This window comes from Phocoena phocoena, chromosome 17, assembly GCF_963924675.1.
Source record: "Phocoena phocoena chromosome 17, mPhoPho1.1, whole genome shotgun sequence".
Lineage (NCBI taxonomy): Eukaryota > Metazoa > Chordata > Mammalia > Artiodactyla > Phocoenidae > Phocoena > Phocoena phocoena.
In genome coordinates, this window is record NC_089235.1 from 63,617,892 (window position 1) to 63,637,128 (window position 19,237).

Below are 19,237 nucleotides of genomic sequence, written 5' to 3' on the forward strand. Positions count from 1 at the left end.
CTCTGCACAGTTAAACAGTGTTCTCTAGCCAGGTTAGCAAGTATGAGCAGATGGTCAATTTCTTCCCCTAGCCCCCATTCTCTCTTGGGTATTAGCACCTGAATTTTGCTTCCTTCCATCCCTAACCAACTTGAACTCCACATTCAATCACTTGTAATATTCAGGAGCCAACATCCTCAAACCCCTCCCTCTTTGTCTTTCTGTGGCTTCTGCTCTGTAACTCTTGGACCCTGGGTCAGTCAGAAGGAAGGATGAGAGTACTATATTGGATTGAACTTTATGCAATTTCTATTTTTACAGGGCATAGATGAGGCATGGCAGGATAGTATTTACTAGTTTCAGAATGCCAAAAGGTTTTTTTACCCCTGTTTGAGTGCTCTGAATGGACTGGAAGTCTCAAGCGGATTTGGGGCCCAGTTAACAGCTGCTGCTAGGGTCAGTCTATCTGGAGGCTTCAGCCTGAAGGAAGGAAAGTTCTCAAGCCTGATGAGGGCACTAGCAAAAAGCCTACTCTAAAATTTTATATTTTGTATTAGTTTTTCCTGGACAGGCACAAGTCAAGTCGTCAAGGATAAAAACAAAATTCCAAACAAGATGTTGGGAGAAGGGGCTTTGGGAGAAGCAGGTTAAAAAACAAAGAAGAAAAATCTCACAATAATGTCATGATTAGAAAGGACAAATGTAAATTGTTTTAACTAGAATTAAAGGCAAAACATCAAAACAGATGTTTTCTCATTTTAGGCCCAGAGCTTCATTTTTCAAATCCTCTGTAAGTTCCCTAGCCATTCCTTATTTAAAAGTTTCATTTCATCCTCCCATCTGGGCCTGAAGTTGCAATAGGTAAATATGTAAAAATGTCTTGGTTTAGCTAAAACAGCCTTATTTGTGAAAGTTCTAGAAATTAGGAGACACTTGGGGTTGAAACTCTAATCAACTCCCTTTTATGCAGATGGTATGAACTGAAGAAATACCTCAAAATTCTTCAGATATTAGCTAAATTAACAACATGTTAATTAGCAATTGACATGTAGTATCGTTTTCAAGTAAGGACTAGATAATCATATAAGAAATAATACTTTAACAGCAAACGCTTTAATAATATTAACAATGCCATTATCAACAACTTTCGCTAAGCCCCTTTGGATACAGAATTTGAAATAATTTTCTCAAATCCCTTGTGAGATTGGTTCCTTCTAATCAGGTAACTGAGGTTTGGGAGGTGGTCTTGCTCAAGGTCAACCAGCTACAAATTGTTAATTAGAACCTCAGTCAATTGACATTGAAGCCAGTGGCCACTGCCATCCCATTACACAGAGAGACACACTGGGCATCACTTTGCCTTGATAAATCCCCTAAAACATATGATGGGTCTTCCAAAAACAAGGATTTCACATTTAAGAAAAGAGGAAAAGTGTCCGGATGGATATTTGAAGCCAGAGATAGTTCTCCTTTCTCAATATCATCATGAATAAAATCTAACTAAAATATCTGCACAAAAGTACAACTAGAAAACTCACATGCACCCTATTAATGTTCTAAAGAAGAAACTTTCAGTGAGAACTAGAAGAGGAGAAACCGTAGAATTAGCAGTCAGGGAACTAATGAGAGACACAGCCTGTCTAATTTTCATGCAAGCAAACACCATCACAAATGCTTTCAAAGGTCAAGTTGCATGGAGTGAGGTAATGCTGTTTGGGGAGTGAAATAAACATGACTTAGATTTTGTTCTGGGAAGGTTGTTTTTTTGTGTTTGTTTTCCTTTTCCCTTTTTCTTTTTCTATGTGTTTCAGTTTTGAATCCCTACACTTTTAAATCAAAATTGTTTTTATCGCCCCCATTTTGCCTAGTCTCTGTGAAAAATATTTTATAGCTTTCCCTTGGCCCTGCAGATTTTCTCAAGCTCCTTCTGCTGGAGCAAACACTATTTTCTTACAACGCTGGAGATTTTAAGAGTGTGGAAAATGGGGTTGGAATTGATTTGGCAGAACCAAGGGGGCAGAGAAGGTAAGGGAGGGGAAAAGAAGGAAGGAAGGGTCTCATGTTCAAAATAATCTTGATTTCCAACCAATAACACTGCACAAGCTAAGCATTTTCATAGATAATTTTAACCGTTTTACAAGATTTTTTTTCTCTCTCTTTCAGAATGTGCTTTCAACAGTCATGCTGTTTTCAGATGAACTGAAAGAAGCACTGTGTCCAGAAGGGACAAGGATGGACTATAGCATATGACTGGAGAGATACAAAAGATGCTTTATTTAAATGTGTTTGTCCTGGCAGATGCGGAAACCTACCTGTACATAATCCACACTTCGTCCCAGTGCTCTGAAAGCCGTGTACATGACTTCTCTTTTTCCACCCCATTTTTGCATGATGCAAATACTCTTGTTGGACAAGACCAACTGGGTGACATGTTGTGAGCTTTCTTTATGTGACTCATCCGTCTCACCAGGACCTTTCACGTGAAAGTTGTTTTTCCAGATATAAGTGGCTGATTTATCCCTGCCCATGACTTCGCTGAAGATGTCCATCATGTAAAGGTCATCTTCTGAGTTTCCATCTATGACCATGACAACTTTAATTCCAGGGTAGGTTAGCCTTTTCACAGATTGCAAACATTTCCGTAAGTAGTCTGGATCTTCTTGATACGCAGCAATGCAAAGAGCAACAGTTTTGTTCAACTTAATGGGGGTTTCTAGAGATTTTTTCATTTTTCGGTGCTCCAAAAAGGCAAACAGGCTTTGGATGATGAGGTGTGATGCTAAAAAGGCACCATATAGTCCAAAAGAGAAATAGTAATTATCTGTTTGGATAAATTGGTAGCCAACAATATAAGCAGCTGTGATTCCAAGGAGTAGAGAAACTCCAAAAAGTGTGGTTCCAATTATTCTCAGGATACATAGAAACCTCTCACAATGCATCTGTAAAATAATCACATGATATACTTGGTTAGCCACTCTTGTCCCATACTTTTTGTATACATGGTATCTCAGGGAGAGCATTGGACTAGAAGCATTCCAGGTGTTCTAACCTTGAGTTTCTCACTTAATTAGTTGTATGACTTTCTACATCTCAGTTTGCTCATCCATAGAACAGGGATAAGGATGCCCTCTCTGCATACTTCAGAGAACTCTTTCAAACATCAGATGAGCAGCGTGCCATTGAAAACCGTAATGCACATATGCATTATTTTTAGGACGTTAGATCATTTGTCTAAGGACGCACTCTATGTATGTGGTCATAGCTAAGCATAAAATCTAAATATTTTAGTGAGCCAGGCACTCTTTCTTCTTGTGCCATCGTGTTCCCTCACCCCAATACTGACCAGTGAAAAATCTACAGGTTTTGCTAAATTTCTTATGTGTAGTTTTTTTTTTTAATACATTTATTTATTTTATTTATTTATTTTGGGCTGTGTCGGGTCTTCGTTGCTGCGTACGGGCTTTCTCTAGTTGTGGCTCGCGGGCTCTAGAGCGCCGGCTCGGTAGTCGTGGCGCATGTGCTTAGCTGCTCTTCGGCATGTGGGATCATCCCGGACCAGGGCTCGAAGCTGTGTCCCCTGCATTGGCAGGCGGATTCTTAACCACTGCGCCACCAGGGAAGTCCCTCTCATGTGTAGTTTTATCTCATCTCCAGTGGAAATCCCTCAGCTCACACCTTTCCCATGCAGCTAGCCAAGGTTGAACATGAGGATACGTGGATTCTATCCTTCTAGGTCTTCCATCAACTAGCTGTGTGACTTCGAGCCAGTTGCTTTTCCTCTCTGGGCCTTAGTCTTTAAAAATCTGTTAAATGAGGGCATTTAGACTCAATTATTTCCCAAGTCTCTGTTGCCATTAAAATTTCTTTATGCATAGATATCCTACACAGACATTTATCAAAGCCCCTGAAATTCTGTATTACATTCCTTTGTTCAAATGGCTGTCTCCCTCATCCACCATTAATACCAGCTGGTTCGAACCTGGTAATCAGGAACTTTACTGGAATATGGTAGGAACACAATAAATGTTTGCAGAAATAAATCATACAATTAGAGAAGAAATAGCATCATGCTTCATTTCAACAGGTAAATTTTCTTTTGCCTTAAGAGCGTTAACACATTAGACCTAAAAACACGTCCCAGTTCTTAATGATATACGATTTTGTACACCTCCCTAGCCTTTGTGAATCTCCTGAAATATTTTGAACTAGAGTACAGAAGGATCATATATTTCGTATTTCTCAAAGCATCTCCAATTATGAGCATAGAAGAGGTGCTTGGTAGACCTTTAAAATTTGTTTCTTTTTGGTTTCCTAGACCCAGTTCCAACATGTGGAGGAGAGGGGGTTTCCTACACGTCACAAACAATTCTGTGGACACCTGCTGGATGCCTGACAATTAAATCAACGTTGATATCATATGCCTGACAGAGTCAGATTCCACAGGCTAAGAGGTCCGTCCTACAAGACTGCCCCCCACAAACACCCACACTTCAGATGCCAGTTGCAAGCCCAGGTTGTTACCTGTAATTACGATAAACTGGGTAAAAATCAGAGGTTCACAAGACCCCCTCCCGTGTTCAATTAATTTGCTAGAAGGAACTCACAGAACCAGGAAACCTGTTTACTCATTAGATTACTGGTTTATTATAAAAGGATGTAACTCAGGAACAGCCAGATGCACAGGGCAAGGTATGGGGAAAGGGCATGGAGTTCCAGGCCCCACTCTCCCCAAATCTCCACATGTTCATCGATCCATAAGCTCTCTGAACCCTCTCCTTTGGGGTTTTTACAGACTCCATTATATAGGCATGATTGATTATATCATTGACCATTGGCAACTGAACTCAATCTCCAGCCTGTCTTCCCTCCTCAATGGTCTGGGCAGGGAAATGGAAGTTCCAACCCTCTAATCACATGTTTGGCTCTACTGGCAACCAGCCTCAACCAGGTGCATTCCAAAAGTCACCTCATGAGCATAACGAAAGACATCTCTAAATTTGCAGGTAACTCCAATTTAATCTTTTCCCTTAATTCAACTAGTTTTTGAAAGCTAAGTAAATTTATTTTCAAAGTTACTTTGGGCTAAGCAATTACCTCTGCAAAATCTCTTATTGGATATGCTATTTATATTTCCCTATTCCACATTAAGACTTAAAATTGAATGTTGAGGACTTTCCTGGTGGCGCAGTGGTTGAGAGTCCGCCTGCCGATGCGGGGGATGCGGGTTCGTGCCCCGGTCCGGGAAGATCCCACATGCCGTGGAGCGGCTGGGCCCATGAGACATGGCCGCTGAGCCTGCGCGTCCGGAGCCTGTGCTCCGCAACGGGAGAGGCCACAACAGTGAGAGGCCCGCGTACCGCAAAAAAAAAAATATTGAATGTTGACATAAAACCTATTAACATCTTGGTTTACTAGCTGTGTGGCCATCACATCCCTCAGCTCCAAGTGCCACCATTCACATTCTAGCCCCTGTGGTCATCACTGAGGTGGTCCTGAGTGGGTATGCATTACACTTTAGGGTAGCTTACTGTGACTGCTCACCAACTGTGTTTCCACTCCTTCTGAGCAGACTGCTTGATGTGGCCATGGCATCCCAGCCTTTGTTAATCTGAGATGTGCCACGTCCAATAGGGCTTTTAAGGAGGAGAATGGGCCTCCTGCAATATCTCTTTTCCCTCCACAGTCTTGATGTACATATCAACAGGTCCTAAGGGATTGCAGAGCCCAAAGATAGAGGGAGCTTGGTCCTTGAACTGCCACATGGAAGGAAGCCAGCCACCAATGCCACCAATCAGGAATACCTGCCTTGGACTCTTATGTTAACAAGAAATAATTTTTGAGTTTGTGTTTGTTTGTGTGCCCATTACTCATTTTGGGTTTAGTTTCCCAAACTCATTACAATCTAAGTAATGCAGAGCAGGCTGGAGACCAGGGTTTGAGCTCGTGGACGTTATTTTTCTTTGTGAAATGGAGATGATGGTACTTGTCAACAGCCCTTCACAGGGCTACAGTGAGGAGCAAAATCAAAGTGTTTGTGAAACTCTTTTTAAAAAATCAGAAACACAATACAAAGTATCAGCTAACATGGAAGCTAAAAAAACAAAGCAAAACAAAAACCAAATGTGCGTTCCACTTTTAGCACGTATATAGGATTTCATAGAATGCAACAAGTACCCTGATAAAGGTAATCACGACACAAATGGAAAGTTCAAGCTGCCGGGCAATGGTGAAATGCTGAGTTTTCAGTGAAAGGCAAGAGAGCACAGCATCCCTTGTTAATTAAAACTTCTGATCGGATGCTGAAAACTCCCAAAGTGTACATTAACTAATGCCTAAAGGTGCTGGGAGCACCAGACTAGGAACTTGTCTTTTCCAAGACATGAGTCATTCTCCCAAGAGTGAAAAATTTCAAGGCGACTAAAACTCTCTGCCTGGGAGAAGCTTAAAAGTGCGTTCTGCTTGTGTTTCAAATCAGCACAGCCAGCAAAAGAACCGCCTGCCATTCTTTTCCATTATTCACATTTTCCTTGCTTTTATCAGCACGTGTGGACACAGAGAGTGTTCGCATAGTTCGCTGGCCACTGCTGAAGTGGGAACACCCTCTTACATCATAGGAGTCTACAGAATGTCCTTTTTCAGCCTGGGAAAAATTGCTAGTAAACTGCAGCCATAGAACCTTTCTATTTCTGCAAGGTATCGCGTTGTTGCCTAGCACGACACATGTAGCATCTCAGTACAGGCCAAAGGGTTAAAGAGCCAGCTGCATTGAGGGAATAGATTGATCTCAGGGGCTGACGCACAGGATGTTTCTTTATAATTTCAGAGATATGGGCACCATATGTGTGAGACTTTCTAAGACAATCCCCAATTCAAATACTCTGTTTCATAAGCAAACCCTCCTTCTCAGACATATGGTTTATTGCTAAATTGGAAAATATGGTTAGTTTCACCCTAGATCATTTGCTGAGAGAAGACTTAGAAATCTACCTCCCATAAAGAGTGAAAATATAATACTTGGATTTTTTTTTGCCCAGGATTAGACTTTAGTCTATTAATTGATTTTTAAGTTGCTCTTGGACTTGATACCAATTATTCACCAAGGACTAGCCTTCACAGAATTCTAGGCCAAACCAAGTGTTAAAGAATAGCTTGGTGCACCTTAATGTAAACTCCACAAAATCAACAGATTTTATATATTTTTTTCCACTAATGTGCCCCAAGGACATAGAACATTGCCTGGGTTATGGTTGGTATTCAGGAAATATTTGCTGAATGATAGATGTGACTTTATTCCTAAATATCATCATTGGAATCATTATTATGTCAGCTAACTTTTACTCATCATTTACTAGGCTCCAGGCACTGAAGCAAGTTTTATTTACTTGAACAGCAAAATCCTATTTAATTTTAATAACTTTAGTGGTAAATATACTGTTAATCTCATGTTACAAGTCACATATACATATGACAAGGCAACCAAGACTGAGTATTTAGGTAACTTACCCCAAATCACACAACCAGGAGTAGGGTTCACATGGTGGCATAATGCCAGGTGACTAGACTGTCCTCAGTAAATAAATGTTGGCTGAACAGATTTGAACCTTCATGACAAAATAGGCAACATCCTTTTGCTTCTGATTAATAAACATGTTGTGTAAGGAAAGATTAGAAAAGAACGTTGAAAACTGTTTTCCTGCTGTAATGGAAAAATGGATATCATGTACTCAGGTACAGATACAACACCAGCCTGTACTCAGAGAAGATTGCTGGGGTCCTATACCTTCCTGTGTGTGTACAGTCAAAAGGGACCTGGAGTGATGTTGTCCGAAAGGGAGCTGGCTGGTGGTTCCACCTACGTGGCATCAGTGTTGCTCTTAATGCCAACAGTCAAAATCCTGTTTAACCATAAGAGAGGTGCTTCGGTTTCCATTTGTTTCATCTGTAGAGCAGATATAAGCCTTTCTGTTTGCTGGTATACCCCAAGTGGGACTCTATAGGTCATTGGGCATCAGAGCCTTTTCCTCCCCTTGACCTTCCTTGTATTAACCAGACAGCAAATGGCAGATGAGAGAGAATACCAGCTGCTCTCACTGCCCTAGTGCAGTGGTGAGAACTGAGTTCTCTCCGCTTTCATTAAAGGGGCCTTCTGTTTTGGATCAGGGAGAAGCTAAAGTGAATTCAAATGAGTCAAGTCAGCATCTAGGAAAGGCTTCAGGCATTAGGCCAAGTGATACCTCTTCTGAGAGGCCCTAGCTTACCACTACTTCCAAAGTGTTTCCTCCAGTAAATCAACTATACTCCAAAAAAAAGTTTTTTAATAAAAGGAAACATTTTTTAAAAAAATGACTCCTCCACCCTGCCCTCTCTTCACTCCCTGTCACTCTCTCTTCTGACCCTGTTTGATTTTCTAAGTTACACTAAGAACACTCTTTGGCCATAGGGACTTGCATATCTCAATTAGCTGTGTATTCCTGTATCATAAAACAAGGTGTGGCACATAGTAGGTACTCAATAAACACATTTTAAATAAGTGAATAAATCATGTGGACCCACGTTGTCAATGCAGACTGACAGAGCACAGGGCCCTCCTCTATCTTTGCTGCAGGGGCAATGAATATGCTGAGCCCTTAAGGGTATCCTTCATCCAGCAGGTTTTTTCCTTCTTTTAAAACCAGTTCTATGGTTTCTTGCCCAGCTATTTAAAGGTCATGATTGTAGAGGGTACCAGACAGGCTCTACAAGACCTTTGGGTAACAGACTTTAAAAAGGCAAATGGGGGCTTCCCTGGCGGCGCAGTGGTTGAGAGTCCGCCTGCCGATGCAGGGGACACGGGTTCATGCCCCGGTCCGGGAAGATCCCACATGCCGCGGAGCGGCTGGGCCCGTGAGCCATGGCTGCTGAGCCTGCGCATCCAGAGCCTGTGCTCCGCAACCGGAGAGGCTACAACAGTGAGAGACCTGCGTACCGCCAAAAAAAAAAAAAAAAAAGTGGTCCCTAACAGCATTTCCTGAAATTATAAGTTGTAGTCTGAGCAATATTATGAGTTCAGGGGTCAAGTTTGGAGCATGAGGGATAATGAGATCATCTTTTTTTCCATTTAAACTCTAGTTGTCTTAGAATATTTATTGTCCATTAATCTACACTCCGCTTTGTGTTTAGTGCCAATGACTTGTGAGTGTGTGTGTGTGTGTGTTTGGGTGTACACACCCACATATATTGGCCTCTGGAACCAGACTGAGTTGGAATAGACTCCTGACTATCTTTTAATGGTTTCTTTTAAAGATTGGGTAACCTCGAACAAGCTACATAATACTTGTCATCTTCAGTTTCTTCATCTATAAAATGGAACTAGTCATATGGACTTCACCTAATTATGAGATTAAAAGATAGAGCCCATTTAAATACCTAAAAAGAAATCATCAGCAGAGCTCAGTGATGTCAGCTCTCTGCGGGTTAATACCCTGCCAGTACCTACCTAATCAGCCTGACTCTCCTCCCCTTTAAGCTGTTGTTTGTTAGTTAACAAGGGGTAACTCTGGCATAATGGAAAGAATAACAGGGCAGGGGAGAAATGGATTCAAGCCCAAGTTCTGCCTCATATTAACCATCCAACTTTAAACAAAGCACTTGAGGGGTCTATGAATGAGAGCCATGTGTCCTTGGACAATTAATATCCCTGACATCAAATATTTTGGGGTATAATTCAATTTGTTCATTTTAATGATTTTAACCAGGGCTGAGTGTCTAGAAGAAGGATGGATGCAGGCTGCACTGTGGGCAGTCTCATCACAGTCACCTGAACAAGGGTGAATGCAAAGAGCGAACTGATATTGGGATCTACTCTCTGAGCCTCATTTCCTCATCTGCAAAATGGGAATGATACCTTTTGCAGGCTTACTGTAACCAGGTAAGGAATACATATATTTATTGCAGCTTTAATGGGATATTAATGGCTTCAATATCTTAAAATAAAGGAACAGTTACTCTTGCACAAGTAACACTTGCACTTTCTATTTCTGCGAGGTATCTCGCTGTTGCCTAGTATCACAGTACAAAGGGATAAAAGGCACATTTAGAGTAAGCTTTACTGAGGGAATAGATTGATCTCAGGGACTGACACGCAAAATCTAATAAAGACAAGATCAATGTCCTTTTACTTGTAGCCAATATTTAAACAGACAAAAGCACAAAGGACAACAGGAGATATTTTTTTAAATGTTTGTTTAGTGAATGCATGGCTCAAGATCACATCTAATATAAATAAGTAGCAGAAATGGTTTTAGAACACAGGTTTTCTTTACTCTTAAACTGGTGTCGTGTGGGAGGAGGGGGAAATAGGCCTCAAGTCACGTAGAATGATTAGAATTAGGAATATTTACTTAGGCAGGTGACACTAGCAAGGCATATGGAAATGTACTTCTTTGTAACAAGACATATTCTGCTTGTGGCCATTTGTCTGCTAACAGTGGATTAGAAAGCATGGTGAGCCAAAGATCAAAAAGCAGTGGTTCCCAAATGTTGATGTACATCCAAATCACCAGGGAATCTGTAAATATTACTGATGTGTGGCTTCTGAAACATTCCCAGTTAATTGGCATGGGGTGCTACAAGGGCATCAGGAGTTTTTAGATCTCTTTAAGTAATTCTAAAAAAAAAAAAAAAAAAAAAAAAAAAGTAATTCTAATTGTGACAAAGTTTGGCAATCACTGGGTTAAAGTCTATGAAAACTTTCATGATCTCATTTGCATTGTTATACATTCCTCAGGTGTATTGCCTCTGCTACCGTCCTCAACTAGAAATCCTAAGAGAAGTACCCAGATGAAATCTCCCAGCACTCTACACGTTAGAGCACATGACCCCCCCCTTCTCCCTGTCTGACCTCCTCTCCCTCTCTGGCTTTGAAGCTGGCCTTTGTCTTTCCAGTCCCACTGCACTTACTCTAGCAGAGACCTGGACCAGAGCTTGCAGGGGTAGGCAATACACCTTTCGAAGACCTTGTCACCTGAGCTGTCTCTGGATCCAGAACTTTACGTTTCAGATTTCTCTTCATTTGCACCAGCTGTATTGATCAAAGACTTTCTAAGATGTCCATTCTCCCAAGTGCCCTATTGGTTCCTGAATTTTGCCATCCTAAACTTCATCCTAAAGTTCGCTGTGGCAAAGAGGGAAATTACAGGAAGACTTAGCATGGAATCCTAGCTCTACATGGATCCTCCATCATGGGCCCTGTCTCTATAGGTCATTCCCTATGTAGCCATATATACCACAATGCCAAATTTCTTCATGAAATCTTTCCTGATCTCTCTCAATCAGATGTGTTTTCTCTTCAGTGTGAACCCCCATAAAACTTGACTAACCCAGCTGCAGTATAGTCCAGCTCAAGGGTGTTATATTCAAGAATTCCTGTATTAAATTTCATCCACTCTCCTTATTAACACTGTGACTTTGAGTGGGTTACTTAAGCTTTCTGAGGCAAGGTTCCTTTTTTTCATAAAGTTTTCTTTGGTGGGCAGGAGGGATACTAGATATAATGTATGTCAAGTATCTACTTCAAGGCCTGATACGTATTAGACATGTGATAAATAGTAGCTATTACTTTACTTCTTTATGGGCCAGATTGCATTTTGCCTTATACTGTGGTTATTTAAAAACTTCTTTCAGGGACTTCCCTGGTGGCGTAGTGATTAAGAATCCGCCTGCCAATGCAGGAGACATGAGTTCAAGCCCTGGTCCGGGAAGATCCCACATGCCACAGAGCAACTAAGCCCGTGCACCACAACTCCTGAGTCCGCGCTCTAGAGCCTGCGTGCCACAGCTACTGAGACTGAGCTCTAGAGCCCGCGAGCCACAACTACTGAAGCCCGCGCGCCTAGAACCCGTGCTCCGCAATAAGAGAAGCCACCGCAATGAGAAGCCCGCGCACCGCAACGAAGAGTAGCCCCCGCTCACCGCAACTAGAGAAAGCCCACGTGCAGCAACAAAGACCCAACACAGCCAAAAAAAAAAAAAAAAAAAAAAAACTAAACTTCTCTGAGTATGCTTTTTCTCTGATGAATTCGATTTAGATATGCACTACATCTTGTTCATTTTTAAATAAACTGCAGTACAGATTACGCTTTTAAGAGACATTCATTTCTAAATATTTTATTATTTAAATTGAAAAATATTTGAGTTTGACCTTGTATTTATTTTGACTCATATATCAGTGACATTTTCTTAGATTGTAAGGCAGTATATATATAAACTCCACATGTTATAGCTAACTAAGTTATAGGTAACATTCAAAATATTATTGAATTTAAGGTATATGCAGTGGGATGATACTAAGTCTATGCAGATTGCTGCTACATAGGAAAGGATTAAAACCAAATTGGCGTGATGGAAATGATTTTCCTGCAAGGAGCTGTCCCCCCATTCAGCTGTCCTAGCACTGCCACTGGTTCTGTCCTTACAGCCTCTTCGTGGAACACAGCTTGGGTATGCATGGATAAAAAGAGAACCCAGAAAGGGACAATGGGGTTCATGCTCTATTCTGCAATTACATTAACTCATAGCTCCCACACTGTATAAAACTCAAGAAGTTAATAATGTAACATGCTATTTGTTCTTCGATTAAAAATATAACTGTGTAATATAGCTTTGCTAAAGGGGATCTCCCCATTAATCCACAGATAAGGCCTTTCTTCACAGTGCCAATGACAGAAAATAAATGAATCAGTGACAGGCGTGAATTTAACAATTCAAGAAATATTTCTTCAAAATAAACTTAGCTGATAAGGAAACCATGGGCAAAAAAATATTTATGAAATTCAACATCGTGGGACTATTCTACAGACTTAACATTAATGATTAGTTTCGACATGACTTACTTTCTAGTAAGTCTGTTACTCATTTGTTGCACAATTCTTGTTTTCCAGAAGGTAGCTGACTAAACGTTTTGTGGAGAGTGACATTCAAATTTGATGCTAGTCACGGATTTAAGACCTTGAACTCTTATAAACACCATAGCTTTCTCTGATAAGAAAGGATTCAGTTCTAGGTACAATACAAGTAATTCCAGTAATTTACATGTCAACACTTCTACAATAAGCTTTTCTGTTCACCCAACTCAGATGTTATATAAATAAGAGAAAGAAAACAGGAGAAATGATATCCTCATTATAATGCTCTAATCCAGAAAGGTCTCAGAATTTTGAATTATTAGCCCCAATATTGCTTAATACATACACAACTATACATACTAAAATTTATACTTCAAAGAGTTAAACTGTATTGAAAATTTAAAAGAATAGCCAAAATATTAGGAAAACCTTTGGTGGGATATGATAAGTATTAAAAAAAACAGTATTTCAGCTGCCTGAGTAATCTTATTTAGCTTCTAGAATAATGCAGTGAAAACTAATGTAATGAATGATTCAATTTGCACAAATTGGAAGGAAAGGAAAAAAAAGTTTAGAAGTGAGTTCTTTTCAAACCGATTCTGTCACATTTTCAATTGTATCTACAAATAGTTTGATGGGAATAACTATTTGTTCTACCCAATTCTATATAAATACACATTTTAATTTTTAGCCTTTCATCATTGGCATGTTTGAATGTGTGCTGACCTTTACAATATTTTGTTAAAATGACCTTTTCAAAAAATCTCAATCCTGTTTTAAACCTTCAAAGGTACATTACCCTATGCCTTCACTACAATAAGAAATCTGCCGGGAAAAAGCCTTGAAATCTACAATGGGCCGTGAAGTTGTTATCTGTCGCTTCCCTTTTCCAGCAATGTTCAACTACCGAATTCCTTGGCTTTACTCTAAGGCTGAGCTGAAAGTGTATATATACTCAGGCCTCAAGTTGGGGAAGCCCTCGGTCGCCAATCAGGACTTCCCGACCTATTGCGTCACACCTCCCCCCTAGGTGTGACGTCAAAGGCAATCCCAGGCCAGTCACGTGGGTTGGAGTAGTGTAGCCTTTCTGGGCAGCTGTTCGGGAGACACCCGGCAGCAATGGCCCCCAAGGGTGTGGAACCGGGCAGAGAGGAGCCAGCAGAGCTCCTACACCCACCTCCTGGGAGCAGGGCTGTAGCAGCTCACTCCACCCAGAGGCGCGTGGGGTTGGTGACTCCCAAGTACTTAGCGCGGGCGTCTGGGGATTGGAGGGAGCGGCCGCGGGAAGCTGGCACCTAAGGCTGTGTAATAGGACCCAGGTCTTGAAAACCCTCCTCCCCAGGCACCGCCTCCCAGCTCCCAGCCTCTCTTTCCAGCCTTAATTATCCCTTCAGAGCCACTTCCCCTCGGCTGCGTATCCTCAGCCTGAGGAAAAGCCTCTAGTCTCTCAGTCTTCGCTCTCACACAGACCCTCCTTTCAGACCCGCCCTCCGGTTCACAGGGACCCATTTTGTAGCCCTTTCTCGCGCTGGGCGGGAACCACCGTGACGAATTCCGCCCAAGGTGTTGATTATCCATCCCAACCTAGCCTCTGGCTCGCCTCCCACCTTCACCCCGGCTCCCACAGCCCATCCCCCACCCGGGGCTGGGCGCTCGGGAAGGCACCCCCAAATCCCCACCCGACTGTGTCCCGCGCTGCAGCTGCGGGAAGAGGCGCCAGCGTGCTCGTTGCCACGTCGGAATTGGCTCCCGGGACGCTGCAGCTGCTTGCGCGCAGCACGCGGTCCCCGCGCACGCCCTGCCCTCGCGGGCCGGCGGGCAGCCCTGCAGCCGAGAGGAGGGATGCGCGCCCTCCTCTCGCTCGGGTCTCCGAGTGCCACTGCTTGGGTCAGGGACCCCAGACCGTAGTATGGCTTCTGGAGCCAGGCTGAGCCCGGACAGACCCACAGTGACACTTTAATGGGGTGCAGGGAGTGCAAAGGAGGGGAGGCCAGGGGAAGACGGGGAGTGGCCGAACGAGGCCGGTAGCTTGCGAGGAGGTGGCGAAGGACCCTCCTTCTCTGGGGCCAGAGCTGGGACCCAGGATCGCTTTAACCCTTTGCATTCCAAGTAAGAAACAGGCTTCCCACTTGGAAAACGCGCTAGGCTGTCCAGGGCTTTCCTTCCTACAGAGAATGTGTAGGAAAAAAAGAAGAGAAGTGATGGGAATAAGGGGGAAGGGGGAGGCTGCGCGGAATGCATTTTCCATACACAGTGGAAATACTTGTTTCCTAACTCGTGAGCCCCTCTGCAGCTCGGGAAGATGCGGAATGGAAAAGTACATCCAGGGACTTGCAGCCTTTCCCAGGCAAAGAGGTTACCTGTGTTCCAGAAAGGCAGCGGATTTCTGGCGAGCGCCTCAGGGATGGGAGAAGACAGAGGAAATGTTGCTAAGCCTGACACTGATCTGAAATATCCCCTGCTTTGCAGTCTGTTGGAAATTTTCAGACCTCAAACTTTTCTGTCGAAAACTGACTTAAATTTGTTTTTAACTCTTAACGTGAATAATGTCTTCCCTCTCCCTGGCCTATTCGAGGACCCTCACCGTTCACCAAATCGCGCCAGTGTAACGTACCTTGTTCAGCTCTTGGTCATAAAGTTGTCCTCAGCCTGTCTGTGTGGTCCCGGAGGGTCGGTGGCGGGCAGTTTCCAAAACTGAGGTAATAGGAGATCAGATGAATTTGAGACGACCGGCCAAAAAAAATAAAAAATTTAAAAACAACATTTAAAAAGGATGGGGGAGTCTTAAGTGCTTAGGTCTCCCTCACTTAAAAAAAATCACTAGTATTTTTTAATATTTCCGTTGCACTTCAGTCTTCTAACTCTTAAAGAAAATGTTATCTGTGCTTTGAAAATAAATTAACTTTATTTTATTTTATGCTCTAGTTCCCCCTCCCCTAATATCGGAAAGTCTCTTCTTCGTACAAAAAAAAAAAAAAAAAAGCCTGGTGAAAACTCAGCAGAACCCAGGAAGCGTAGAATCGGGAGAAAGTCTTTGGCTGGGGCTGGTTCAAGTCCCTGGTTCAATGGGCTGCTGGAAGCCAGGACTGGGTAATTCTTTCCAGACGTCTTGACTTCTCCTTCCTCGCGGTTGTTGCCTTTCTGCCTCCTCCAACTTAAGGGGGTCTTAACAAGTGAGCTGGTGGGTGTTTTAATAGGGCGGAGGAGGGAGTGGGGGGTGAGGGGAGTGGAGAAGGGAGGTGCGGACTGGGGAACCCGGAGGGGAGGGAACTGGGAGCGCGGGCGGGCGGGAGACGGGGAGGAGGAGAGGGAGAGAGAAATTGGCCATTCAAAGCTCTCTCTGAACTAGCGACCGGTTCTAAACGCCAATGAATTCAATTAACTTGATTGCAAACGTGTGCAGAGAAATGTTGTGCACACATGCTGGCCACCACCTGATTCCCTCCTTTCCTCCAGCAGTGGAGCCGGGAGGCCACGCTGTGTAGACTGACTCCTCTGAGCTACAAGGATTCCCACTTCGCGATGCCCTGCCAGTTCTGTTTAAGTAATTTGCTTTAAGACCAAATGGTGCCCTTAGGCTAAGTAACTGCCCTGGGGAGAGAGAGCTGGGAGGTGTGTGTGTGTGTGTGTGTGTATACACCTGGAGCCTCCGAAAGCCGGCTGAAACTCTAAAAGATCCGTGACTGCTCTACCACTTGTTAACCCTTTCTTCCCACCAACTCAAAAGTTTCTGAGCTGATGTCTAGTGTCAAAAGTCCCTTTTACATGGAAGTTTCACTTTGGGTGAGCGAAAAAGTACAAAAATAATTGTATTTTTTCTTAACCTGGTCCCCTAACATTAAAATACGCCAACAGCGAGCATTATAAAGAAAATAAAACAAAATAAAAACCATCCTCTAGAGGACTCCAAAATAGCGCCCTTAAAAAAAGCTATTTTAAGGGAATGTCTTAAGTGACTTTTGCTTCTCGCGAGCCTTTAAAAAAGATAACGAGTCAAAATACTTATTTTTGCTTCGTAATGGTCTTTTCTCATCTTTCTTCCAATGACCCAAGACTGGGAGTTAATTTTCTCTGTTCTTTTTTCCCCTTTCTTTATTTCTCTTTGGTCCTCGCCAGCAAGCCTCCTGATGACTTCAAATGGACAGTAGGTGGCACTGTTTAGGAAAAAATGAAAGGGAGCTTACAAATTAACTGTTTCGGTTTTTGGAGATTTCCTGGAAGTTACTATAAGATAAAAGAGATTTCTTTTCTTTTCTTTCTTTCTTTATTTGTTTTTCTTTTCCTCCAAGGTTCCTCTGAGGAGTGGACTTCCTTCGAACTCGACTAGGCCTTGAAAACTGAGTTCTTGCTCCTTATCATGTATCTTCTACAATAATGAACAAGCCAAAACAGAAGAGTCAGTAAACTGGGAGCGATGCTTTTCAACACGTCTCACAGGATGTGGTGTAGGGGGCTGTGATTAGAGGTCAAGAATTTTACTACAACACCAGGTGTCAGCCCGTCCCCAGGGACCAACCTGCAAAGTACTACGGTTTCCGACGCCCCCACCTTCACCCTACCTCCACCCCCTCACCTCCACCCTACCTCCGCCCCCTCACCTCCACCCTACCTCCACACCCTCACCTCCACCCTACCTCCACACCCTCACCTCCACCCTACCTCCGCCCCATCACCTCCACCCTATCACCTCCACCCTACCTCCACCCCCTCACCTCCACCCTACCTCCACGCCATCACCTCCACCCTATCCCCACCCCCTCACCTCCACCCTACCCCCACCCCCTCACCTCCACCCTACTTCCAACCCCCTCACCTCCAACCTACCTCTACCCCATCACCTCCACCCTACCTCCACACCATCACCTCCACCCTACCTCCACCCCATCACCTCCACCCCCTCACCTCCACCCTACCTCTACCCTCTCACCTCCACCCTACCTCTACCCCATCACCTCCATCCTACCTCCACCCCATCACCTCCACCCTACCTCCACCCCATCACCTCCACTCTACCTCCAACCCCATCACCTCCACCCTACCTCCAACCCCATCACCTCCACCCTACCTCCACCCCATCACCTCCACCATACCTCCACCCCATCACCTCCACGCTACCTCCAACACCATCACCTCCACCCTACCTCCACCCCATCACCTCCACCCTATCTCCACCCCATCACCTCCACGGTACCTCCAACCCCATCACCTCCACCCTACCTCCAACCCCATCACCTCCACCCTACCTCCAACCCCCCTCACCTCCACCCTACCTCTACCCTCTCACCTCCACCCTACCTCCACCCCATCACCTCCACCCTACCTCCACCCCATCACCTCCACTCTACCTCTACCCTCTCACCTCCACCCTATCTCCACCCCATCATCTCCACCCTACCTCCAACCCCATCACCTCCACCCTACCTCCAACCCCATCACCTCCACCCTACCTCCAACCCCATCACCTCCACCCTACCTCCACCCCATCACCTCCACCCTACCTCCAACCCCCCTCACCTCCACCCTACCTCTACCCTCTCACCTCCACCCTACCTCTACCCCATCACCTCCACCCTACCTCTACCCCATCACCTCCACCCTACCTCCACTCCATCACCTCCACCCTACCTCCACCCCATCACCTCCACTCTACCTCCAACCCCATCACCTCCACCCTACCTCCAACCCCATCACCTCCACTCTACCTCCACCCCCTCACCTCCACCCTACCTCTACCCTCTCACCTCCACCCTACCTCCACCCTACCTCCGCCCCATCACCTCCACCCTACCTCCACCCCATCCCTCCACCCTACCTCTACCCCATCACCTCCACCTTACCCCCACACACAGCAGTTACACCTCTGAGAAGTATTATCTTGGCCTGATGACTTCACACCTCTGCAGGGAAACTCACTTACTAATTTTCTCCTGCAAACCTTGAAGCCTTCAGGCTTTGTTTGAACCCTACCTTAGGTGGTCAACTCTTGAGAAACTGGTTTAAATTTCAGAGCCCAAGTTCGTCTCACTGAATCAGACTCCGGCTTTGTGATTTTTAGTTGTATGGTGATTTTTACATGCTAAGTTATAATTTAAAATATATTATCTAACGTATGTACTCTTACATGTAATGTGAATTAAACTCACTTAGAAGTAGGGTGGAAATTGTGGGATGTCAAGTGTCTAGCTGTGGGTCCCCACAAAGGAACACAACCTCACCTCTAAATTTCCATGAATATTATATGTAATGCAAGATCGTTCATTATTTCTTGGTAGTATTTAACTGTTTCTGTGCTAAGAGTTCAAGCAATGAGAACGTTCAGTAAAATTGGGTTTCTTTTCTTAAAAACACACTTGTTGTTTATCCCCTTCTACTTGTAA

At 43.8% G+C, this 19,237-nt stretch overlaps 1 protein-coding gene across 1 annotated transcript in view; it reads right to left on the bottom strand.

The window, feature by feature from the left end:
- HAS2 (hyaluronan synthase 2) overlaps positions 1–16,022 on the bottom strand; it is a 28,186-nt gene extending 12,164 nt beyond the window's left edge. Inside the window, exons 1-2 of the mRNA XM_065895030.1 lie at positions 15,475–16,022; positions 2,292–2,918 (exon numbers count right to left, since the gene is read on the bottom strand). Coding sequence (XP_065751102.1) covers positions 2,292–2,918 — 627 coding nt within the window. The 5' untranslated portion in view covers positions 15,475–16,022. The remainder of the gene's footprint in view (positions 1–2,291; positions 2,919–15,474) is intronic.
- Between the last annotated feature and the right edge of the window lie 3,215 nt (positions 16,023–19,237).